This window comes from Erpetoichthys calabaricus, chromosome 3 (assembly GCF_900747795.2).
Source record: "Erpetoichthys calabaricus chromosome 3, fErpCal1.3, whole genome shotgun sequence".
NCBI lineage: Eukaryota > Metazoa > Chordata > Cladistia > Polypteriformes > Polypteridae > Erpetoichthys > Erpetoichthys calabaricus.
Window position 1 is genome coordinate 201,681,240 of NC_041396.2, and position 27,166 is coordinate 201,708,405.

Sequence of the window (27,166 nt, forward strand, 5' to 3'; positions counted from 1 at the left end):
CAACTGCAATCTCTAAAACATGAGGCTATGTTTCACATAATACTGCAAAATTGGTATCTGCAAACATAAATAATGAAAGATTAAAATAATTTTAATAGGAAAAAAAGTAGTGTTTTCCTATTTTTGAAGAATCAGAGATGCTTTCTTCTTTATCAAAACATGAGTGCATGACCTTTTTTGGGGTAAAACTGACTGTATACAAGGTACAAACATGTTGTAATCTACCACTATATTTATTGAAACATATTGTACATCTAAACTCATGAAGGCATTTTTGAAAACAAATAAATACATACATACATACATAAAAATGACAACACAAAATAAGGTGCCTGGCCACCTAATAAATCATCACTTATCCGTTTTTTTAATTTCTTCAACAAGGTGTCTATTTCTGAAATTTTTTTCAACGGTACTTTGATCTGACTAATTACACAGGTCCAATGCAAGGCCAATTTGCTGAATGCATTGCACCATCAAAGGATATTTTTATGCTGGTGAAACAGAACAACCACCCAGAAATAAAAATGCACGGATAACCATTAACATTTCTTGTGAGGATAATTTTAATTACATGCATTGTTATTCTGGTGGTAATATTCTTCAACAGAAGATTCTTTTTTAATTAAGCTGCAGGACTTTAAGTACATTATCACCATGTATAAAATAGATAACAGGCAGAAAAACAGTAGGCTTTTTCAATTATGATGGAAAAATCTGTGTTTTTTTTATATATACAGGTTGACATTCAAAAATCCAGCAACCTCCAGAACTGAGGAGTGCCGGATTTTCGAAAATGACGGATTTTGGATGGTTATATATGCTGTATATATTTTTCCCTTCGTCATTGACTTCCTTACAAACATTTGCTTTTTTAATCCACTCTCAGATAGAACCAACAGTTTTTCTTTCTGTTTTTTAATATCATACATTGTTGAAGAGCCAACGTCATATGTTTCACAAACGGTTTGCACAGACACGCCTCTATCAAGTTTTTTTAGCACTTCCACTTTCTCTGCGATCGACAACGCATGATGTTTAAGTTTTACACCACCTCTTTTCTTTGCTGAATCCATAATGGGGCTATACAGCAGCAAATAAAAGATAAAATGAGAAGGAATGAGCAGGAATGCCTATTAGCAGGTGCAAGCAAGACCCAATAACTGATTATCAACTACAGCGCCATCGAAACATAAACGGCACCTCCAGAAAACAGTGGTGCGCCAATGCGGTAAATTTGAAAATGCGCTCCGAAATCCATGCCGGAAATCTGAAGGAACTGGATTATCGATGGCTGGATTTTTCAATGTCAACCTGTTTACTTTTTTCCCATTTGAAGATTTTTAGAATGAACAGAGATAACATGAACAATTTTAAAAGATCTGAAAAGAGGCATAATGTTGACTAAAACTGCAATTATGCATTCTGGTAAACTGAAGTTTGACTACAGCTCAGTTACTGCACATAGTAACTCAAGGTTCTCTTGCACTGTATTTTACAAAAATGAAACACCATGACAGATTCTTAAGTCATAGTTTCACTAGAAAATTTGAATATTTCCTTTTACTGCAATATCAAGTATAGTACTTCGCAAAAGTTTTCAGACCTTCTATAAATTTACAGTAAACATGCACAGGAAAAGAAACTCTTTACCGCTGTAGGGAAAAAATCCTAATACTGGCTTCTTAATTATGTTACCTGGCAATACAAACTAACCCTGGACCAAGACCTACAAGTTATCTGTTGTAATCTTGAAAAATTTCAACAATTATCATTAAGCTCAGAAAAAAACAAAAATCATTTCTCATAATATGTGGGAGAAAAACTACAATATATAGTTAAGTAAAGATGTAAAGAAATGTAGTTTATGATCAGCTATGAGTACCCCTGGGTGCAGTTTTCTAGGAACATCTTTTCTTTTTGACTATTTCTATAATATCCAAAAACACCAAATACTGTAAATGTGTATGAAGGAGAACCTCTGATAAAGAGGGTTTTGTAAGCAAGAATGGATCATAGTTACATTTTAATTGGGAAGGTTCTGTATTGAATTAAACTGTTGAGCTGTAAAGTTTTTTCCTATTTTCAGGATATGGTCACCCTTTTAACAACTTCTTCAATAGACATTCAAACAGGCACTAGTCTCATAACTCACAAGAACTGTAAAAGAACTGAATCTGTAATGATTTGGCAGTGACTATCATATTACATCTAATTACCTGCTTATTTATTCATTGTGTTTATTATATTTTTTCTGTACTTTTTGTATAAATCTCAAAACTTTACTTTTTAAGTTGTTTTCATGGAATCTTAATGGAAATTGGTTTGTGTTAAGAAGCAGCATATCTGAAACAACAGATTTAAAATAAATGCAATACATTTTGTAATTCTTCTGCTAAATATCTATTTTAGTTACAATTATTTCTGGCATCAAAAGAACATTGTTGTGAAAAAGTAATTAATAACTTCTTGTGCCACCTTTAGCTGCAATGACTGCAATCAATTGGTTCTTACTATATAATTCAATACCAGTCAACCACATCACTTTGGAGCAATTTTATCCACCTCCAGAACTTCATTAATTCAAAAATGCTGGCAGATGTGGTATAATATGGCTTGAATACAGTATGTTTCTTTTATTTTGTATGCAAATGATCTTCAAGCATGTGGCATGATGGTACAGTGGATGATGTGCTATTGTCTCACACATCCAGCATTCTGAGTTCAAGTTCCCCACCTGGTCATTGTCCATGTGAAGTTTGCACATTCATCCTCCAACATTACCAAAAATGTGCAGGTTAGGTTAATTAGACACTTAAATTTGCCCCAGTATCTGAATGTGGATGTGTGCGCAAATGGACCCAGCAATGGACTGGTACCTTAACCAGTATGAATTGCAAAAATGACAAAAAGATTAGGCTTTTCATGAAAATGACATTTTTTTAATATTAACATATTTTGAAAAGCATGTCTTAGGATTGCACAAAAGTACAGTTATTTCAATAGAATAGAATGCAAAAAAAAAAAACAAAGAACCACTAGATGTTTGTAGTAATTTAAATAGCATGTTTCTTTACTTTTCAATATTAGGATTACCTTGAGCTGTTTTCAGGATATCAGAAAGACAGTTTTTTGTGTAGTTTCTCTTTTCTTTGCTCGATACTATAATATCATATTTTCTACATAAACATACTTGTTTCCAGGTTAACATGAAAGTTAACTGGACGTTGACAATGTAAAAAATGTTGCTCTTAAGATCAAGATTATTTTAGTCTAATTTCTTAAATTAGATTTCATTTCCACATTATTTTTACTTGTCACTTCAGGTACCTTTAATTTTTGGTGACTTACTCCAATTTTAATTTTCAGAAAATCATTTCACTTTAGTTTTTATTATAGTTAAAAAACTGCTATTTAATGATGCATGTTGTGTCTACATACTAAAAACAAAATCTAGAAAAACAGGCATGTATGCCCATAAAAGTGAGAAACTTTTTGCTCTGGCTATTTACAGAGAGATTTATCTTCCAAACATGATAAAGTGTACCACTCATGTTATAGTGATGGCCATTTGTTCAAGGAGCAGGTTATATACTTTGGCAGCACTAGGATATTTTAAACTTTGGATAATATATTTCATATTATCTTATGAAGGCAGGTATTTCACACAACATGCTTGACTTTCATAAATAGTTGTGCCAATGTACTCTCTCATTTTGTGTTCAGTTGACTGAGGCGACCACACAGCAGCTTTCTACTCAGACAAAGATAAGGACCACTGACAAATTTTACCTTCTTTGTACTTTTTCAGCATTTCATGGTCCTCAACATCTTTACAGGCTTCTTTCTGAAAACAGTTTAATTATTCTTTTTTTATACTCATTAGGCTCTTTCACTTTAATTGAGTTCCACATACTCAACCATTATCACTTACAAACTTGATCTTATTTCTGCCCATATCATGCTAAAATACTGCCAGACAGTACCTTTCCATTTACAAATAATGTGTTGCTATGTGTCCATGTTCAGAAAAAAACACTGTAGCTGAATTTACCCAAAATTAACAAAGTTCTGCAGCTTTAGCTTGCTTCATGCGATTCTGGCAATAGCTTGATGCATTGAATGATTCCACAGATAAAATATCTTCATTTTTAAAAGCTTTAGTTAAAATTCAAGGTAAAACAGTTCACACAAAAATAGGGAAAAATTGACACAGCAAATAAATATTCTTGTTTAAGAAAAGTTCTATTGAAAGCTTATATCTTGTTTCATTCTTTACATTTGCTCATACAGTTGAAACATTTCTAAATGGTCAGAAAACTGTATGCCTATCTCATTTACAAACTGCAAATGAGTCTTTCACTCCATACTAGCTATGAGCCTATTCCAAACACACACACTGACTTAATCAACACACTATATTACAGTTATAGCTAAGAAAATTTTATCTCATGTTAGCTTATGGGGGGTAAAAGGTTATACCATAATCTATAGCTATGAAACAAAATACACTATTAAAATTAAGCAAACACTAATATGACTTTAACTTAAAGCATTAACTTTCTAAGACTGGCCCTTACATATCTGGTCCCTAATTGTTCATGCAGGAGCAGAGATAATTACTATATTTTACTTACAATAAGCTACAAACTTTATTTTTATTCTATTGTTTTTAAATCACTAGCAATAAAACTGCAAGCAAACACTTAATAATTTATTTCAAACTTTGGCTGTTTTTTGAAGCAGGCACAGTTTATTCACAGGTCTGTTTAGTGTGATGGCTTTGGTTTGCACACAAACTCTTCTGACTGCACCTTTGGCCTCTGGTATTGTCTTGATGACTCGACCCATTACCCAGGAATTGTGGGGTGTAGCATCACCAACAATTAAAACATCTTCTGGTTTAAAATTTCTTCTTAGTGCTATCCTTTTTTGATGTTCTTGAAGTACTGGCAAATACTCTTTAGACCATCTTTTCCAAAACAAGTCAGCCATATACTGAACTTGCTTCCAGCATCTTCGAGTGTACTGTTCATTTTTAGAAAAAGACTCTGGAAGGCATATTGGGTTGTGCCTTCACTAACAGCAAATCGTTAGGTGTGCGTCATCTGAGGTCTTTGTGAGGGGTCTGTTATTGATGATTGATTCAACTTCACATATCATCATTTGGAGACTTTCATCATCAAGTGCTTGTTTGGTTAAGTATTGAGTTTAGAATCTTTCTTATGCTTCTAATTCGTCTTTCCTACACACCACCATGATGGGAGGTCAATGGTGGAATAAAAATAAATTTGATTTGTTTCTTTATCATGTGTATTATCGTAGTATTTCCCTCTTCTTACCCTTTACCTGTATCCCCTTAAGTGTAAGTGTACTCGTCAAGTTCGATATCGGGTTGGTCTACTGTTGCACTTTAAGATGAACACACACATACTGTACATAGCTATACACATACACACAGACCCTAACCACAACAGTGCCCCATGAATGACACACACACGCTGATTAACCTTTAGCACTTTAAACCACACAAGTGCTTTAGGTATAACACAGCCTGTCACTCAGCACTTCAAGAGACTTACTTATTATCGGCACGAACAACATACAATGTTTTAATGATATCTCAGACCTAAATATTACTTTTGGTCCACAAGAATACATTTAAACATAAAAAAGAATCAGCAATCTTGACTATAGGCCATTTATCAGCCAAGAATACCTTCTTTACGTACTGTTCCCGACTATTGAGTGGAGCTCCCACTCTCAGCCTTAATAAACCTCACAGCACAGAGGTAATGGCAAATCTCCTGCTGCACTAGGTGCTCAAAGAAATCTAACTTATTATTTCAATCACTCTATAGACATTAAGATAAAGCATAGAAAGTTAAAAGCAGCATGGTATTTATTACAAGAATAATAATAATACCACTGGAACAAAGAATAATAGAAAATGGGTACTGATAGTAAAGGAACCCTTGCAGATTTTGTTCATTTGTCCAGCCCTCTGGAGTTTTTTTTTTTCTTCTGTCCTCCCTGGCCATCAGACCTTACTTTATTCTTTGTTAATTAGTATTGCCTAATTTTTATATATTTTTTTCTTTTTTTCTTTCTTCATCTTGTAAAGCACTTTGAGCTACATCATTTGTATGAAAATGTGCTATACACATAAATTATATTGTTGTTATATACTGTACATATAAAACCACTCAGTGGCACTAACAGTTATTTAACCTAACCAGGGACTGCATAAAATAAAACACTTTCTTATGGTATTATTTGTTATCTTTACTACTGCTATATACTACAATGCACACATCACTTTTTAGAGACTGTAAGGCATCAATGAAATTAATCAAGCTAACAAAACAGTTAGTACTATTATTATTACTCAAATCAACCCTTAGTATATTCTGAGCTCACATTACAGCAAATTTTAGCTACTGTCATTTAAATTGTAGATTACTCTCTTAAAGAGTTTTATATAAGCCAAAGTAAACTGTATGACGTGGGTCAAGTGACAGATAAAATGAAAAACAATGTAAAATAAATAAAAAGGGTAATAATAACAAAAACAACAAACCAAATAAAAATAAAACGGAAAATCAATGTTGAAGGAAAAAATGAAGAAATTGGAAATATGGAAAGTATACATTTTTTTTAATGCTTATCACTTTAAAAACAAAAAATTCTATGGCTAAAAACCTTTGAAAATACCATAACAGAAAAAGTTAAAGAAAAATTAGATTTAAAGATATATCAAAAATGTGTATTAATTGTGCCTAACACAAAGAATAATGCTACAGAAAAATAAGCTATTTTACTGTTACGAACTGGCAGAAGCTGAACAATTTCACTATAAAAAAAATTAAGACACTTCCTACAGTGCCCTATAGCTGTTTTGTACAACTCAACAGAATTCTTACAAGTACTGTCTTAAAAGGTTTCAAGACTTAATGAATGTAATCACATTCGTTTCTCCTTAATTGCTTTTTTGAAAATGTAACTTTTTTTGTTCCAAGTTGAAATTGTGTAAAAAAAAACCAAAAAAACTGTAAATTACTTAATATGGTTATGGTTATTACTTATATGGTTTAAGCGGTGAGCAGTTCATGAAAAATTAAACAGATCTGGAATTAAATATTATTTTAAACAGGCAGTATTCAATGAACTTGAAAATTTTAGGTTAATCTTAAAAATAAAAAATACTAGAATTCAGCACTAAAGGTAAGTAAATTTCCCACATGGTTTCATTGATAACCAAAAACTGCTACCTTCAAAAAGTACATCCATGTGAGGGTGAGAGTTTTTAAATGTTAAAATAGATTAAGGAGTATTAAAAAGGTTCATGGAGGTTAACATAACATGATGTTAACTTTTACAGTGTGTGGTCACACAAATATAAAGATATAGGCATGCGAAACTTAAAACAGGAATCAATTACTGAACAGCTCACTTGCCTACTTTAAGGCCATTTGTTTTATATTAAGTAGACAGTACATATAGTACTTTCCAAGTAAACTGCTAGACATTAGCATTAAATATGGATTTAAGCAAATATGTTTAAGACGCCTTACTTTCATGATAGTTCATATGATAGGTTTGCCTAAACCTATCATTTAGGCAAAACTACATATACTGTATTATAAAAAACATTTAAGACTACTATACAATTAAACTATAACCACCCTAACAAAAACAATCTCACAAAAAGCTGGAAAAATGTAGTGGCAACAGAGATGAGGGATTTTATTTTTCATAATGTAATTTGCACAGTGCTTTGTGCTGCCTTCACAGTCCCAGGGATTTGCATTTAATTTTCAGATTGGATATTCAGTAACACTTTCATATTCTTCCAAAGTTCAATTTTTTTTAGATACTGTAGCTTTCCAAAGATATATATATGTGTATGTGTGTGTGTGTCCCAATATACATGAGGTGTCTGCATGTGCACTCCGACAAACTTGTGTCCCATTTAAGTGATTGTTTCTGCACACCTTATGCAACTAGAATAATCTTGTCTTCGAGGTTCTGTAACGGATTTAACAGGCTTGGATGGTGAATGGTTAATGATATACAGTATCTCACAAAAGTGAGTACACCCCTCACATTTTTGTAAACATTTTATTGTATCTTTTCATGGGACAACACTAAAGATATGACACTTTGATACAATGTAAAGTAGTCAGTGTACAGCTTGTATAACTGTGTAAATTTGCTGTCCCCTCAAAATAACTCAACACATAGCCATTAATGTCTAAACCACTGGCAACAAAAGTGAGTTAAAAAAACTGATTAACAAACTTAAAATGTCTGCAGTTTTTATTTGACACAGTTGCTTATGAACGCCATTCAATGCATTAAAATTTCAAAAGTCAAATTAGGAACAGACCCTCAAAGTTGTACCTGTAGATGCAGTGGAATATTGAAATGAGTGATAAAGTGTGCCATGAGGTGTTAAATCACCATTTAATGGAATGAACATATAAATCACCGCATAACTCCACTCCATAAAGGACCACAAAACGAGAAGTTACTGTATTTTTAGTAGAAATTACAAACTCACCTGCAGCCCTATACAGAATTTTTGGTTCAAAGAAAATGCAAGGATTGTTATCCTTTATACAAGACAAAAGTAGACCTTTTGCTTGAACTGGGCCTCTTGGAACAACCACCTGAAAGAAACAAGAAAATTTAGCAATATATTCAGTACAACTGAACATAGTTTAAGTAGACAAATCAACTTAAAAAACTAAGAAAGATAGAGACAAACAGAAAAACTAATTTAAAAAAAAAAGTTTTTCTTAGCAAAACGTGGAACTAAAAATAAATCTGAATCAACAATTAAAACTAAAACTAACGATACATTTCAGTAAATTTTTGATGTGGATGAAACAGTTTTTTTCCTCTTTAGTTTTAGTTGGTAGCCGATTATGTACTATTTATAAACACGGCTTATTTAACAAGTTCAATATTATTATCACATGTAAAGAGTGTAGAGAAATTTTTACATGCATGTCTGACTGTCATAATTCAGGATAAACAAGAATTGCAATTTAAATGTGGACAACTGAAGCTCAAATGTATGTGGTTTGGTCGATTTGTGTAAAACTTAAGTTAGGAAGGGTATACCACTAAGTAAACTTAATGCAAGTCTCACTTAACTTGACAAGCTGGGTTTATTCCAGCAACTTTCAGTTCCACCAAAGAGGATCAGGGCAAACAAAGCAACTAAACCCCATCTCTTGGCCTGCTCCATACCAGGCTAAAGATAAAGCTTCTAGGAAGTTCAGAAATGTTCATTTGGTGAGAAATAAAACCGCAGAGAAAGTTTCTGATTCATTTTTAGCAAATCTAGCAGTGGCAGAGCCTTCAGAGGAGCAGAAGACACCTGCTCTACAACTAAACCCACCCCCTCTGGAAATCATTCTCTGCAACCAAAACAACCCCACATATATATCATCAGCGAGTGAGAAAGATGAAATTTTATTATACTTTACCTTGTAGTCAGTGTGCACCTCTAGAACCCTACCAAATTTTACACAAATTTTAACAGTCACAGTGCTCAGTTTCTAGTTCACTCTCGTAGTGACATTCAGCCATTTGTGTTACTTTTCTGTATTTCTTGTATGTTTGCATATCACCCTTTTAAAATGAATTGTTGCATGTAAGCTGTAAATTCCTGATCACAAGTGATCTATGGTATCTTATTAGGAAATATGTGGATTGTTTTTGAAGGCACACAGTCATCCACTCATTTTTTGATGAATCTCGTTACATTTGCATACTCATCAAGATCTACAGTCTTTAAGCTTGTCCTACTTTACAGAATTATAGTAGTCGTGCAATTTTCCCATTGTTTCAATTGTCCAGTGCAGAACAACTATACTTCCTGTCTCCTAATATTTCAGTCTCTCCAGGTGAATGGACCATCCAAGGAGGGGGCAAAGTAATGGAAGGTAAGCATTTTTGTCAAGGAAGGTGTCATGCTGTTAATATTAAGCTTAAACATTCCTTAAATTTTCTTTGTTGAAGCCCACAGCCAGAAAAAAAAGTATACCTCACTATGTAAAGATTTGTATTCTGTAATAATGCTGTAAACATCTTTCACTGCATTGCTCATGTTGGTTTGTGGAAGAAAATAAACAACAACTACAAAAAAAAAACCAAAACAATCTGCTCCTTTTGATGACAAAATGGACAAAACTGGATCAATAAATATTACAGATTAAGTTATCAGCTTTTAGAGACAATTTTAATGTCCTTATCCCACACAATATTCACCATAAAACACATTCCTCCTCCTTTCTTTTTACCCAACAGATGAAAAGACGGTAAAGCCATCTGAATCTTGTGCACCACCTGGCGCCTCAGCAGTTAACCACAATTCTAACAAACAAGTTTTTGATGTCTTCCCATGTATTCAGTCATGCCTGAAGATTGTCTGGTTAATTAGCCATTAAAATGATGAGCAGCAGAGGTCAGTCAAAGTAGTATTTTGCCTTCATCTGGACGCCTCCCCATCAACCCCGTTTTCTACCTCTCTTTGTCTATATTCTTGGCTGAGTAATGGCAGCTATGTTGTCCAAGTACTGAAGGAAACAGCTGCTCAAAAAACTAAAAGTTTAACTTTTAATCAAGATAGGCAACTGTAAAAGTAACAAAAATAACAAAATTAAATACAAAAAACATAGTTGTATGTGAGGAGAAACAACAACATGTTGCTGCTTTCCAGCATCACAAGTTTGGTTTTATTTTGCCATCACTCATTTTGATCCAGGACACATTCCTCAGCAGAAGTGAGTTTGAAAGTTGAGGTCCTCCCATCAGTTGCAGAAGATTTTGGTTGCTAAAAGCACCATGTAGATTTCCATATGAATGTACAGTTTATTCTAGTAATTATGAAGTATGTTTTCATATGTAATTTTCATTTGCTGCTTCATGCCATGCATTAGTACTCTGGATATGACGGTGACAGTGTTTTAAGCATGCTATTCACAAACTAATAAGTTTTACAATCAAACTATGCAATGCAAAATATATTTTTACATTTGAATAATATCAGTAACATTTACTTATGTAATGCACAGATTCAGAACTATTCCAAACAACAGGATGTTATGCAACTTGCATCATTTACTTTTCCAAACTATTGGATAATACACTATACATCCAATCAGCTTCACACTTCACAAGTCACAGGTACTCAATCTGTAGATGTTACATTTTCCTCTGTATCATTTTGACTCACGATACATGTACGCCATAAATGTTTCTTGGGGATGCTTAAATCTCACAACTTCAAGTGCAAATTTAATCATGGATTGCCTAAACCCATCTTGAATTAACGAGGAAAACTTTGCATAAGTGGAACTGATTGCGCCTAAATTTTAATTCTAAGCTTATTCAGAGAGACTTATTCAGCAAAGTTTCAATTTCAAAAGTGTGCTCCGTGGAATACCCCTCTAGCAACTGTATTGTTTTGCATAGGACACATTTTGACATCAGATCATTTTTTTATTAATAAATAAATTTATTTGCACAGATTTGTGTCATTATTTTGGCAAGCTAGAAGCAAAAGGACTAAGAATTATTCTTCTACACTAATATCTACAGGTATGAGTGACTACTTTGGTTGTCTACATGTAAAAATAATTACTCTCAAAGACATTTCATTTGATAAAGAATACATTCCTACCAATTTACAAAAAAAAAAAAAAACAAAAACCTTTGAGCTGAAATTTACTGGTAGTACAACAGTTCTATTGATAAATTTACTATTTAATCTCATTGACTGCTGAATACACTGGCAGTTATTAGAAAGATGTATTCAAATATGTTGAATAGAAAGACACAAATGGAAAATAAGATAATACTTTATTCATGTAACAATGGCAACTGGAAAGTAGTCAGAGAAAACAGGCAGGCATGCACAATCATTTAACATACAGAGGACAAGTGGGCTGAAGGCAGGAAGCATTTAAAAGGCGGGCCAAAAACAACACCTGACATTGCCTATAGATATTTGTCTTGTGTCGATTGTGTATTATCCCCAAACAACAACCGTAACAGTTTTACTCAAAACAAAAAACTTCTGATGAATTAGATTACATCTGATGACAAAATTCATACATATGCAAAAGTCAGTGTAAGTAAGAAAGATTCATTTAGCCAGGTATGCACCCTGTAAGATCTCAGATAAAAGAAGCTCAAGTCTAGCAGCTCCAACTATGATACCGCATTTTGATGCTAATGGTTTTATTGTTAAATTTTGCAGTTGGAAGTTTGCATAATATAACCTTATCTGCTTCTACAGTTTTCTTGTCATTTTTTGGAAGTGTGTAACATCTATGGTGCACTATATGAATTTATGTTAGTATAAGTCATCACAACTAGAATGAAGCCTAAGTGCAAGAAATGTTAACATAGGTTAAAGATATGGGTGTGCACTCTAATACCTGCATCACTGCAGAGAATTCAAAAATATGAAAAAAAAATGTAAGTACACATACCTACCATTATAAGATACCATACTGAGCAATCACTGGATTAGTTCAGGGAGAATCTTGTCATGTGCATGCACATGGGAGACAGCTTACGGGCTTGAGGAAGGGTGATTACCCACAAAACCAGGGGTTGGTGTTGTGCTCTAATCCTTTCTCCCTCTGCAGACCAGCTGACTGACATCTCTATCACTAATGACATCTCTTCTGGTTTCCCCTCTCCTGGACTCGCTCTTTCCGGTCTTCCGGTCTATACTCCCTATAAGCCAGCACCTGACTTCTGTCCTTCAGTTCTTTTCTGGTTCAGGTTTGGGTTACACAACCTTTTTCTGTGTTTTGTCTCCCTTATTTACATCCTGTATACAGTACTTACATAACCAGTGCTTTAATGTATATAGAAAATGGCTGTGTTAACCAAGGACAATGGGCCTCTGCTCTTCATTAATAGGATGCATCAGAAGTGCTATGTAACCTAGGACTTTTTTGTATATAGTATTTGTATTTTTTTTTTCTTTAACAGGAGCTAATATTATTAGGTCATCTGGGTTGCTTACCATGCTAAATGCAATTGTCCATAAGTGAAACATTTCTGTCATAAATCAATTCCTACTGTTTCTAGTGAGAACAAAATTTTTCACTAAATTGTATTCTGGGTGATCAGTAGGAATAATGTGATTTTAAGTATATACTATTATAAGTATTGGATGTTCATGATTTTCATTTGTTTACATTGTTCACTTATGCATTTCTTTACATGTTTTTCATCAGTTGTATGTTCACAATCTTCTTTTTTTCCATACCCATAGCCAGACAAAATTCTAACAACCGTGCTGAAATATTTACTAGCTGCACATTTATGCGACCCACGTAATGGACTGAATGTTTTAAACATTGTAAAGAAAAGAACAGGAGAAAAGAAATAATTTTGTGAAGTACGAGCAGGACTGTGTAAAGCATCTACAGTCAGTGGAGCCCAAGGCATGGGAGGAAGGATCCTTAGTGATTTTGGAATAAAAGAGATTGCAGAAAAACTCTGAATTAAAGGACATTGCCAATGGGAGTATTCAGTAATGTAACAAAGGTGATTTAAAAGAATGAATAAATTCATAAAAACTGTAAAATATCTTGACTCTATATTATCATTAAAGTCTAAAAGTATGCAGTAGGTTTGAACAAATGTCTACCAAAACACATGAAAATTACTAATTACTTTTACTCACTCAAAAACACCACCCTCCTATCACATTCTGTAAAACAGCATATCCATCAGCTATAGAAAACATCTCGCTTTATTCTGTGCAGTCATGGCTTGGCTCCACTGGTAAATTTTGTCTTTTTTTCTCTTCTTTCAAAACTTTAAATAAAAAAAAAAAACCTTGCCCAGACTGGTGATGATTTACAATGGAGGCAAGAGGGTATGGATACTAAGCACCAAAGAAAAATAAAAACATAAAATTTACTAAATATGTCCTCTTTGAATTTTGATGAAACATGTCTTCTGAATTTCCGACTCATGTTTGTAACTGCGAAAGGGATCTGGAAATAATCATTTTATTGCAGATTTCTGGTACTATTTTTCTCAAGGTAAGGATACATTTTCTATTTGCTTGTGTGAGTTCTCACATACAGTAAATTCAGAGGTAAATCAAGACAAAACCAACCACACTGCATGAAAACTTTACTGCGATTTTTATCTTTCAGAGTAAACCACTCTCCGGTGGTGCAGGAGTTGTGAATGGTTACTGAGGAAGACTGCATGTACTAAGGTAGCAGGTATTGCATTTTTTCTTTTAAAATGGATGGATCTCATGATATCTGTGTATTTTTTGTTCAAAATGACACATGTAAATTATTTTACAATGAGTGCATAATCGCAAAATGCAGATCAATACTCAACAACTGTCTTAGCTTGAAAAAAATATAGGTTTAGTTAAGTTTTAAGGCCTTTGTTTTCCACTTTCCAGACCATGACCCACCTGAAGGCTTTGATGCAGCACATTTGCTGCATTACAGAAGATCCTCCACATCTCTTGTCTTTTTTATTAATACATGTTGTGGACCTGCGGTGGGTTCCCTGCCTTGTGCCCTGTGTTGGCTGGGATTGGCTCCAGCAGACCCCCGTGACCCTGTGTTCGGATTCAGCGGGTTGGAAAATGGATGGATGGATGTTGTGGACCACTTCCACCACGTTTCATTATCAGTAAAAATGCATTAAACATTTAAAAACACTCTGGTGCACTTTCCATGTAAAGATTCTAGTGTAAATGCATTACATGCATGAGCAGTGCATTTACAGTCTGTGTGTATATAATTGTAATAATTGTGTACTTAACAGTGATTCTAAGTTATCGTAAGTACATCAGAGATGTAAATAATCAATTGCATATAGCATCATCCATTGGCATAAGGCTACTACTTACAAAGTATAAACTACTCTAGATAACTGAAAATTTTAAAAATGTATCTTTTGTCAATTGTAAACTCATTACCACAGACAAAAGCAAGTGAACTAGTAATGAACAATGTTTATTACATGAAAAGAATACTTGATATGCAGGCATGTTTTAATTTTTCTGTATTTTCTGAGTGCACTGCTTTGTGAGATTGTGAACCATCTTCTACTTCAGTTGAAACATGCTTTAAAATACTCCTTAAATAACATACATTAAACCAATAAAATGTATGTGGAGTCATTAACAAAACTTAAAATATTACTTTATTTTAAAAGTAATGAAGAAAGTTATGTTCAATAAGGGCCCAGACTTAAACCCAATATAGACATTTTTATTTTTGTATCAAACACAAATATAGTGAATATGTATGTGACAGGACTTTATGATTAAACTGCTTTAATTAATCCATATCAAAAGTTAAAATTAGACCTTTCTTTGTTGCAGAAAACAGAACATTTGAAATTATCATAATTTTAAATTTGGCAAGCCATATTCACATATGTGGATGCTGAAACCTGCAAGAGTAAGCAGCTGTCTAAAAACAGAAAGGAATGTTTCCTATTGTTAAGAAAAGCTTTACTGTAGGGATGCATCAGACCAGAGAACAGCAATCAACTGGCTCACACAGAGGTGACTGGAAATTATGTGGCAGTGGATGTCAGCATGGCTTGGTTTACCAATGTGACCAAAAACATTCTTCATATTGTGTCATTTGAATTTAAAAAGCTGAAACTGTCATCTAAGTTGATACATTTTGCTATATTTAAACATTCTATTTACCATGGGTAGGTCAATGATATAAATCACTTGTATTTAAGTATTATTAACTAAAATATGTTAAAATATGAATATTAGTTACAGAGATGAAAGTACTGAAACACCATATACTGTTTTGAGATATGAAAATATTTCTTGAAATAAAATTATTCTAGATTCAACTGTCATAACTTACTTTAACTATAAAATGTGACTGCCTCCATTGAACTTTACAAAAATGTGACTAACTTATATTTAAGGCAGTCATAAACATGAAAATTTAGTAGACAACTCAGAATTTGTCTTTTTCTGTCAATTCTATACCACAAGTATAGACTAAGCCTAATAATTTGTCTATTATATAATAAAACACTAAGGTCTGTGTGTCCAGTCCTCCTGAGCAATCTGATTGGTCAGTATGTCTTTGGTGATGAGAAGAAAAAGGAAATGCAAGAATGAGACACAAGAGGGGGAGTAAAGGTATATGAGGCATGCTGAGAGAGTTGCCTTCAAAGATGGCAAGTATAAAATTAGACAGTCTAAGAAGCAGGCTTGGGAACGCACTTAAGAGAGGGAGCACTGGTTAAGAAATGTTCCCCGCACGCAAATACAGACAAAAGTCACTGAAGGTACACACCGTGCTGATTCCATGCAAGGATCACTAACATACTTATCTTATCTGGCTGAAGACAACATTTCACTGGGGTTGTAATGTTCCCAGCCGTATTGAACATTCTTTCAGAGGCAGAGATTGTACAAATACAAGTGTACTTTCTTGCTAACTTTGAAATCAAAGGAAACCATAAGGTGCAAAGTAATGCAATACTTATATTCTTAAAGTAACAACCTGCATTACTTTACAAAAAATGGCGTTATTCCTCAATAGAACTAGTTTTTTCACAAGAATGTTACCTGCTGCTGCCAGAGCAAAGCCTGGTTTATACTTTCCATATGAAGCTTATGTAAGATAAGCAACTAAAACAAAACTTGTATACTTGAGACAGCCCGTTCAATCAGCACGTTGATATTCTTCGAGTTAACAGGTTACAGTGTTTGGTCAATGTCATATACCTTACAATGTCACAGCAGAGGAAATGAAACTCTGCTGATGGAAGAAGAGTTGTGCCTGTTAGTACTGGCTTTAGGAGGAAAAAGAGAATATGGAGTGTCAGACCCATTAACCAAAAGTGGTAAAGGGAGGCCGAGTATAATATGCTTTTAAGTGGGGGACCTACATGATTAAAAGATGCACTTCAAACATTTTTGCATGTCTAACTGCAGCTTTAATGAATTGTGGTGCCTTTCGTTCATCATTCTGACACCCACATAACTAAACATCCTTTCCTCCAAATTCACCATAATGAAAAACCCAGCGTGTGCAAGTGGTGGTGTGTTGCCGTATCCGTCATCATTTTTGCTATGCAGCTCTTGCAACCAGTGTAGATGCGTCAAGTTACAAAGTATTGAACAGAAATTGTTAAGTATACAGATTATCTTGTATATGCCAAGGGTTAAAGTTAATCTGCCCAGATGTGGGTCACAAGGAGCCAGTGATCATCACAGCAGAACTGGGTGTAAGTCAAGAAGCCAATGTGCTATAGCAGCCAGTTGGGGGAGACAATCATAGTGCTGTGTGTCTGCACCACCCTCCACTGCTCTGGGGGCTGCTTTTTATAGCCAGCTTCATTAGGTATTCTAGACAGCTCCCTTTTAGGTCCCGACCTAGACTAGCTACAAAGTCAGTTCAGGAAGCATGCACTGGTACAGTGCTTTGCTGCACCCACCACATGACAAAACAGCTTGGAATCCTGGTTGGCAATCCCCCCCAAGGGAGACACGTGGTCCAGTCCCACGCACCAGAAATGACCATCTATCTGCCAGGTAGCCAGGTGTTACGTGGGCATCCCCTAGGCCTGGTCCAGCCTCTGAGGATCCTGTGAGCCAGATCACCCTCGTGGAATTGTGCCACATGGCTATAGTGCCATACCCTCACAATGCAGGTAATGTGCCTCATCCGGGACTCCATGAACAACCACTGGTTCGATACAAAGTCAAACCAGTGGTACACAAGGATTCTCCAAAGAGACACAGTACCGAAAGTGTCCAGTTTTCGTCTCAGGTCACTGCATAGTGTCCATGTCTTGAAACCATATAGCAAAAGAGGAAGCACCAGGACACTAAAGACTTGGACCTTCGTCCTTTTTGCAAAGATATCAGGTGTGCCACACACCCCTTTCCAGTGACCTCATGACCCCCCCCCCATGCTCTCCCATTCTGTCCACAGACTTCATAGGAAGAGTCACCAAAGACACGAAAGTTGCTGCCAAGCAGACACACCGCTGAAGATTGTGCCCAAGAGGTCATTAAAGGCCTGGATCTTGGTTTTTATCCAGGAAATTTGCAAGCCCAGACAATCAGACTGCTCGCTCAGTCTTTAGAGAGCCCCGATCAGAGCCTCCACCGACTGCGAAGATCACAGCATTGTCCACATAATCAAGATCAGCGAATCTTTCTTCACCAACAGATACCCCACAGCCAAAAGCATTGAACAGAACAGGAGCAAGAAAACATCCCTAATGAACCCCAAAATCAACTGGGAAGTATGCAGAGGTTCTGCCTCCACTCTGCACAGCACTTATAGTACCAGTGTACAGACTGGTCATGATATCTAGCAACTTTGGAGGGTCCTGCAAAATCTCAGGATGTCCCACAAGACATCTCAAGTTAGTCGAACACATTACAAAAATCAACAAAGGCTGCAAAGAAATTCTGCTGATATTCGCATTTGAGCTCCATGAGAACCAGGATGCAGTCTATGGTAGACTTCTTAGGTGTAAAACCAGACTGCTCCGGTCACTGGTAGGTGAGCAAGTGATCTCAGATCCTATTGAAGATGACCCTAGCAAGGACCTTATCTGGCAGCAGGAGCAGTGTTATCCCCCTGTAGTTGCTGCAATCCAGGCCATCACCCTTCCCTTTCCAGATAGGGATGACAAGTCCCACTTTCCGGTCAGTTGGGATGATGCCCGTCTCCCAAAAGGCAGCAAAGAGGGCTTGCAATGCAAGGAGGACAGTCTTACCAACAGCCTGGAGAAGTTCACCCCAGATACCACAAATCCCTGCAGCCTTTCCTACCCTCAGCTGGTTCCCCACCTGTGAAATTTAAGTGAGAGTGGGTGGTTCACAGATAATTGGAGGAGCAGCGTCAAGAACCGTGGACCCTGAGATGTGCAACGTCCTAGCCAGAGGGTCAGCTTTTAACAGCTCCTCAAAGTAGCCAGCCCATTGGGTCAGAACTGCAGTGTCATCCATAAGGACTGCTCCATCACCTGCCTTGACTGCAAGACTTCGAGTAACAGATTCAGATGTGCATAATTCTCCAACTCCTCTGTAAGAAGGACGTGAAGATCATATATGGTGTGTCACTTGCTCACTGATTCCTCTAACAAACGCCTCCTTATCTGTCCTCAGAGCTCCTGCAGCCAGTTCCCAGTACAGACCGGAGTTGCCATCAAGTCGTGCACTGATATCCAGGGTGCCCTGTGAGATGAAACACTGGATACACCAACACAACCTCAGCAACCTTCAGCTTCTAGTCACAGAAGGTGTCCCACGTCACATTAGGATCATCAGTCGCACCCAAGTCTGTAAGTTCCTTACACAAACTGCATGCAAACTCATAAGAAACAGCCTGATCTTGGAATCGTGGAACATTTTCCTACGAGGTGGGAGCCTACTGGACCTAAGCTGGAACAACAAGTCTGTGGTCAAAATTCATAAACTGGGCACTTCTGTAGACCGTGCAGTTTTGTAAGAGCCTCCAGTATCTGCCCATAAGGATGTGATTGATCTCCTTCACCACACCACAAGTACTGGAGTACCATGTCCAATGATGCGGCTCAGGATGCTGGAAGCAGGATCCAGCAATCCGCAGCCCCTGAACTTTTGCAAAATCAAGGAATATGAAGCCACTTTCACCATGGTCACCAAACCCATGGGCACCGACACAATCCTCACAGCAAGCCCTGTCAGTGCCAGTCACTGCACTGAAGTCACCCATGATCAGAGGAGTGCCACCTCGTGGGCACCCATCAACCACCGAGCGAAGCCGCGAATAAAATGTCTCCCTCACTGACACATCACTCACCGCAGTCGGGGCATACACTGAGACAACAGACAAGGCACCCAGAGAGTGCCTTAATCAGAGTCTTATACGTATGTTTGCTGAAAGGAGTGACATCGGACACCATCGGAAGGAGCTGATCCACCACAGCAACAGCTACTTCCCGAGTATGAGAGCCATCAGAACAAACAGACCAATAAAAGATCTACCCACCTACAGAGATCTGGCCAGTCCTAGGTCTGCGCACCTCAAAGAGTGGCGTCACTGAAATGTGAAGTTTACGAAGCTCCTCCGACAATAAAGGATGGGCTGCCTCAAATGCAACACGAGTGCTGCCGTACAGCGGGCAATGCCTCAGCATCACACTAGTTCCTATCCCCAACAGGCCTGACCCCATTGGCTCTCTAGCAGTTTTGACTCATCTGGGGATGAGGCTCCCAAAGTCTTTTCCTCATCAACTTCATAATGCGAGCAGCATTTCTGTGGGTGGGTGCAGCAGAACTAATCCCGCGTAGGGCAGAAAGAATTTCTGTCTTATGTTTCAGAGCTACATGAAGTTTTTTTTTAAAGTGGCTGGAGTGACAATCTTGCCACCAACTCCCAAGTCTTAATGTCTTAATACCCAGGACTTAGGTTAGCTAAAATATTATAAAAAACAAGAAAATGATCAAATGTGTTTCTGGTCAGTTTAATGAAGGTTCTTGCATTCAGGATTAAATAACAAACATTGGCCAATGAAAGGTGCTCCTTTACATACAAAAGAAGAAAGAATAACACACTGTTTGTAATGCATTACATTTTATAGTAAGTAACTTAGCAACATATTTAGTTTTGGATTTTTTTTTGTAAGTAGTGAGTAATGTAACTAATTTACTTTTAAAAGTAAGGTTACCCAACACTGGATGTCATTGAACAAGCACAAGTCAAACATTGCACGATAGAAAACAGTATGAAAATTGTGACAGAAAAATGACATTTCTGTATCATCCAGCTATTTTTATGCTGATGAATGGAAATGATTCTAGCAATTATACAAAATAATCATGGTTAGCTAGTAATTGTGACAGGCCTAGTTATAATAAGAATTTTTATTGTAATTAAATGACAATACCTACAGTAACACTCTAATAAGCAAGAAACTGAACAGGGCATGTTGAATGCTAAGGCTGAGGAAGGAAGGAGGAACAAGGAACCGAGGTAAAATCATGCTGCAAAACAGAGAATACAGGTAGGTACCTGTAGGATACCTTACAAATGACTGCATGCAGAGCTGCCTTCATTTGCAAAGTTGGTGAACATGAGAAAGAGAAGTTATAGAGAGGGTCAGACGGGAACTAAGAACAATGTGGTAAACAACTTACCTTAACAACATACCCTACTTGAAAGTAGGCCTTTAAGGCCAAAACTGGAACTGCACCACCTTACATATCAGCACTGGTTAAGCAGCGTGTCACTTCTCGCTCTCTCAGACCATCAAGCACTGCTCGTCTCGAACCACCTTTACTTAAAAGAAGAGGACGACATGCATCAAGACTCTTTGCAGTGTTGGCTCCTCAGTGGTGGAACGAACTTCCTCTTGCTGTACGAACAGCGGAGACCCTCACTGTCTTCAAGCGTCGTCTGAAGACACACTTCTTTAAACAGCACTTGGGGGACTAAAGTCCCCATACTTTTTCTACCCTTTTCTCAAAAAAAAAAAAAAAAAAAAATTTTGTACTAACTTACTGTTTTCTTCTAGCATGGTTTTGTGTACAACTTGGTCAGCGGTAACTTGTTTAATGACAGTAGATTTAATCCTAGCCTTAAAGACTGAAGAACAGTCGTAGACTACTAAGCACTGTTGTAAGTCACTCTGGATAAGAGCGTCTGCTAAATGATGTAAATGTAAATGTAAAATGTAAATGTAAGTAGAAGAAAAAAGAGAAAATGAAACTGGACCTCAGTGACTGTAACATCTGGAGCCTGGTATTATCATAAACATTTTTGAGAGTAAGAATAACTTGCTGCATGCAAGACAGGAAAGAGATGGGGTTGTCCGATATGCAAAGCCAAACTGTTGAAGGTGTGTGTGTGTTTTAATTAGATTAATGTCTTCTGGGTGTGATGTTGTTTATGCGATTACTATTAGTGCTACTTAGGGCCTATTCATCTACTGGGTGTAATGCAGTGATAGGTGGGGGTGTGGCCAGCGACTAAGCTATACCTTCATTAACTACTCAAAATGTTTTTGCTCTTTTCATTAATCAGTTGTCTATATTGTTTCAAACATTTTCCAAGTGGCTAATCTAACAATCGTTTCCTGGAATGTTAACAGACTTGGTTTAAAAGTGAAAAGATCCACCGTTTTCAATTTTCTGTAGCATACGAAAGTACATATTGTTTTCCTACAGCAGTCTAAACTTTTAACATAGGATTTATTTTTAAGTCTGTAACAAACACTACTATGTGACAGTAAGTACTCAAATGTGAAACAGTAAACAGTGAAATCTGCAAATTAAAACAACAGAATAGGGCTTAGGCTCTCAGGGCCTGTTCAGTTATGTACCAGCAGAGATTATGAGAAGAAAAACAGCACTATGTGCTTGCATACTAAATCATCCCCATACCAGTCTTTATATCTGACATTCCTGACTAGACAAACTGTATAGACTTCAGGACTTTTTGGGTTGGAGGCTGATGCAAATGCCTTAACCAATTCTCTATTAGTGTTGCTTCTGATTTAAACTTTGCAAGAAACGTCTGCCTAATTAACAACTTCTGTTAAAGAGCACTGCTTTTATACACTTTACCACTGTTCTCAGTCATGAATTTATTGTTTACTATCCTGGGCCATCAGAGTAGCAAATCCTGCACACACCCAGACGATCCGCAGCCACTTCAAGGACAGTGGTGATGTATGGCACATGTGGCAAGGCATCCAAGCTATCACCAGCTACAGGACAACACCGCCTGTCTGTGACAGTGATGCTTCCCTTCCAGATGTGCTGAACAAGTTCTATGCAAGGACTGAGTTGCAGAACAATGTGGTGGCGAAGAAGACTACCCAGCATATCAATGACCAAATACTGTGTCTGACTACAGCTGACACGAGGAAAACCTTACACAGAGTCAACCCACAGACGGCTGCTGGACCAGACAATATTCCTGGCAGAGTACTGACGGAACATGCAGATAAATTGGCAGATGTTCTCACCGACATTTTCAAAATCTCCCGGAGCAATGTCACTGTTCCAACATGCTCCAAGTCTACTAACATTGTTTCCATGCTGAAGTGGTCAGTGTCCTGCCTCAAAGATTATCATCCTGTTGCTTTCACATCCATCACCATAAAGTGTTTCGAGAGGCCAGTCATGAGGTACATAAAGACCGTGCTACTCCCTTCAATGAACCCCCTGCAGTTCACATACCACCGAAACTGTTTAAAAGACAATGCCATATCCACCACTTTCCATCTGGCTCTTTCTCAACTGTAAATGAAGGACACTTGCATGTCAATGTTGTTCAGAGACTTTAGTTCAGCATTTAATACAGTCATTCCTTGGCACCTGACTGTAAAGCTAAGCCTGCTGGGCTTGAACACCTCCCTCTGCAACTGGATCCTAAATTTCCTGACTAAGAGACCTCAGTCAGTCAGTATTGGAAACAGCATCTCCAGAACCACCACACTGCGCACTGGTGATCCACGGGGCTTTGTGCTTAGTTCGTTGCTGTTCACTTTACTGACTCACGACTGTGAGCAATGCATAGCTTCAACCACATCATCCAAGTTCTCTGATGATATAACTGTGGTGGGACTAATCAGTAAGAACAATGAGTCAGCATACCAAGAGGAGGTGCAGAGGTTGATGGACTGGTGCAACGTCCTGTCTCTGAATGTAGATAAAACAAAGGAGATGGTTGTTGACTTTAGAAGAACTAGAAGTGACCATCTATGGCTCAAGAGTTGAGATCGACAAGATGTAATAAGAGTATATATTTAATATGTCACTATGCTCTGTACAGATATTTTAAAAATCTACTTTTTCTTTCTACTCACATGCACAGCTAATACAAAGCCAGATTTAGCACAGGGGCTCATCATTTAGAACTGCTAGGCAAGCATTAGAAGACAAGACAGGGACAACTGCGAAATGGGCATTATATACTATTTTTGTGTGTCAAAGTCAAGAAGACACTGCATCATCTTTTCCTTGTTTGGAATGGCATGATTCACCTAAGTGGGAACCTGCACATGAAGAAAGAGTATAAAGCTTTGGAACATGGCCTGGCACACCTTTGAAGTCGACAGACGGATGGGCGGGAACATCATCCGATCCAGAAAATCCTTCCAATGCAGCAACATCGGGCCCCCACTCCCGAACTGGGTTCTTGTCATGGCTTCGTCTGTTATGCTGCGTAAGTCATCATTAAAGAAAGCTAAGTTATTTCTCCTTTGTGATTTCTTGTGACCGTATCACTAAGGGTGGCGTATCGCCTTTTTATATTATATCTGTATAGTTTCGGGTTATGTAACATGCCGCAATTACAAAAGAACTTATTCCAACAAGGGAGCTAGTGCCCCCTGCTGGATACAAATGGCGAGGAGGATAGGATTGCAGCTAAATTAATAACCGTATCATATTAATAATGTATCGCATATTTAAGAAAAAATATGCTTCTAATAATGTTGCCGTGGAAGGTTTCGGTCAGATACTGAGTATCTCGGGATGGTCGTGCGCACAGTCATGGACTCCCGTGGCCGAGTTATACTGCTCCAAAATGCCTGGCCCGAACTGGAAGGGAATATTAATCCCGTGAAAGTGCAAGAGGCGGTCTTGGAATATGGGCTACAGTGCAGGGGCAAGAAAGAACAGATAGCTGCCAGTGAATTGGGATGGCTTCTGTTAATCGCATTATGCAGGTTGGACTTAATAGTCCAAAGTATGATTATAGAATGTGGGGAACTTAAATAGGAACTACAATTTACAAGAGAAACAAATTATCTCTTGAGAGTGCATGGAAAATACCATGTCCCATGACGATGAGTGGAAAATAAATGCACTGTTTTAGCACTGCTAAAAGATGGAAACAAGAAAAAAAAAAAAACAACACCCGTATCCTCTTTAATAGTACAAGCTATAATGCAAGGTGATTGAAATCCAGAAACATGGGATGGAGCTGTATATAATTCTGATTAGTTAAGATGATGTCTGCGAGGAAAAAAGACAAAACTGAGATAAACTGTAAAATAACAGTTTTGAAATTATAGACACAAGACCGGTTGTCCGGAATAAAGCAAAGCACCATCATGGACAACACAGATTAATCAGCTGCTGTACAGATTTCCAAAGCCTGCTAGAGAAAATAAGTGCAGTGTTGGGGAATACCGTTATTCAAAAAGTTACACCGTTAAACCATTAGAAAAATTATGAACAACTGCGCGTTATTAAGAGTTGATGCATGCAGGCATGCATTTATATTACCTTGTTGTCATACAAGTCACCCATGTAGCAGAAGTTGGCAGTCAGTTACTTAAAGATGAACAATGTCAATGCCGATAAAATCCATAAAGTCTCAATCGCACTCACTAAAACAATTGTAGAAATCTTTAACACTAGAATTACCACAGCCTATGAAAAAACTCGTAAATCTGGCCCACCTTAAATCCGTTCGCGCCTCTCCATCAGCATCTTTTGTCCTGTAAATGTGCCGATTAAGACAAGCAGCAAGGAGCCTGCTATTCCATCCCCCCACCGTCGCAGAATGTGCACAAAGTTCTCCCAGCTCATGCCTTGATTGATTATCTGGGAGTGAAGTGTTGGATTTTTAGAGTGGAAATAATAGATCGTTATTTGGAACACATGCATTTCATGTGTGTTCTGTTTCTACAGTAATCTGTGTAAACACATTGTTAAAACAGAAACTTTGTCACATTTTAGTAATAAATGTCACAAAATATAGGCATAAACTATTGAATGTGTGAAGCCTGAAGTCCAAAGATCAAATAAACACTTTCACAAAAGGTTCAAGGACGATACAACAGCTTCCGTGGCGTAGCGGTAAGATTTTCTGACTTGTAATCAAGTCCCTGGTTTGATCCCAACTGCCTCCTATATTTGCCGTTTTCAGTAGTGAGCTGCTCTTATTGTTAATATTATACAGTGCACACACACATTTGGTTTGCGTCTGTAACAGACCGTGTACATTTATAGGACTTGTAAAAGTTACCATTTTTTTTTCCACTTTTATTCTCTCAGCCAAGACCATGATGCATACTACCGCCCAATAAACCCCCCCACCCCCCGGAATCTGACGCTGTTACTTTTTATCTGAAACTGGGAATAACTGTATATGTTAGTGGTGTTTTGAGGCAATGGAACTGGACATTCTCTGATCTGGATGGATAAAAGACATAGGTATATTTGAAATAACTCACTTTATGACCTGTATAGTACATTTCGGAAAACACTGTGGCATGGATGCAACATTATTCATATTCATTTGCATAACATCTTGCAGTAGTAATCACTGACCGCGTGTTTCACGTGTTTTTTTTTCCCCCCGATCTTGCCAGTCCCCACATGTTGCTGTATGGTGATGTTTCTTTTGTACTCCAGGACATGCAGAGGAAAGAATAGTACAGAGAGGTCAGTTCAGCGCTATATGCAATCATCAGATCAGAAATGTTAATAGTTTACACACACGCAAGAACTGCTCTTCCTACATTTATATGTGTACCTGTTGCAATGCGCACACTTCTCTCTGTGCTGTGGTTTCTATTACACACCTGAAAGAAAGAGACAATATATGTGACATTTTGAAAAAATCATTTTATGACCTGAATAGTACCAATCAGAAAACATCATCGCACTAGTGCAATATTATTTGAAAACGAACAGCGTCACATAGGGTATGAATTTATGCTGGCGCTGTTACTTAGAGTCAGATCAGGAGAGGCGGGGGTGGAGATGGCTGGTGTTAGAGTGTGATCGTGATTGAGAGAATAAAACTGAAAAAAGCTAACTTTTACAAGTACCATAAATTTATACCCAATGTCCCATATGTTTGTTTCTTTCCTTTTTTTCTCCGTGCTGCGCTCAGAACAGACATGAAATGCATGTGTTCCAAATAATGATCTATTATTTCCACTCTAAAACTCCAGCACTTCACTCCCAGATAATCAATCAAGGCATGAGCTGGGAGAACACTGTGAAAGTTCTGTGACGGTGGGGGGATGGAATAGCAGGCTGCTTGCTGCTTGTCTTAATCGGCACATTTACAGGACAAAAGACGCTGACGGAGAGGTGCGAACGGATTTAAGGTGGGACAGATTTATGAGTTTTCTCGTAGGCTCT

At 37.1% G+C, this 27,166-nt stretch overlaps 1 protein-coding gene across 1 annotated transcript in view; it reads right to left on the reverse strand.

Moving 5' to 3' along the window:
- bckdhb (branched chain keto acid dehydrogenase E1 subunit beta) overlaps nt 1–27,166 on the reverse strand; it is a 225,917-nt gene that overhangs the window by 124,333 nt on the left and 74,418 nt on the right. The window contains exon 6 of the mRNA XM_028797663.2: nt 8,564–8,672. Coding sequence (XP_028653496.2) covers nt 8,564–8,672 — 109 coding nt within the window. The remainder of the gene's footprint in view (nt 1–8,563; nt 8,673–27,166) is intronic.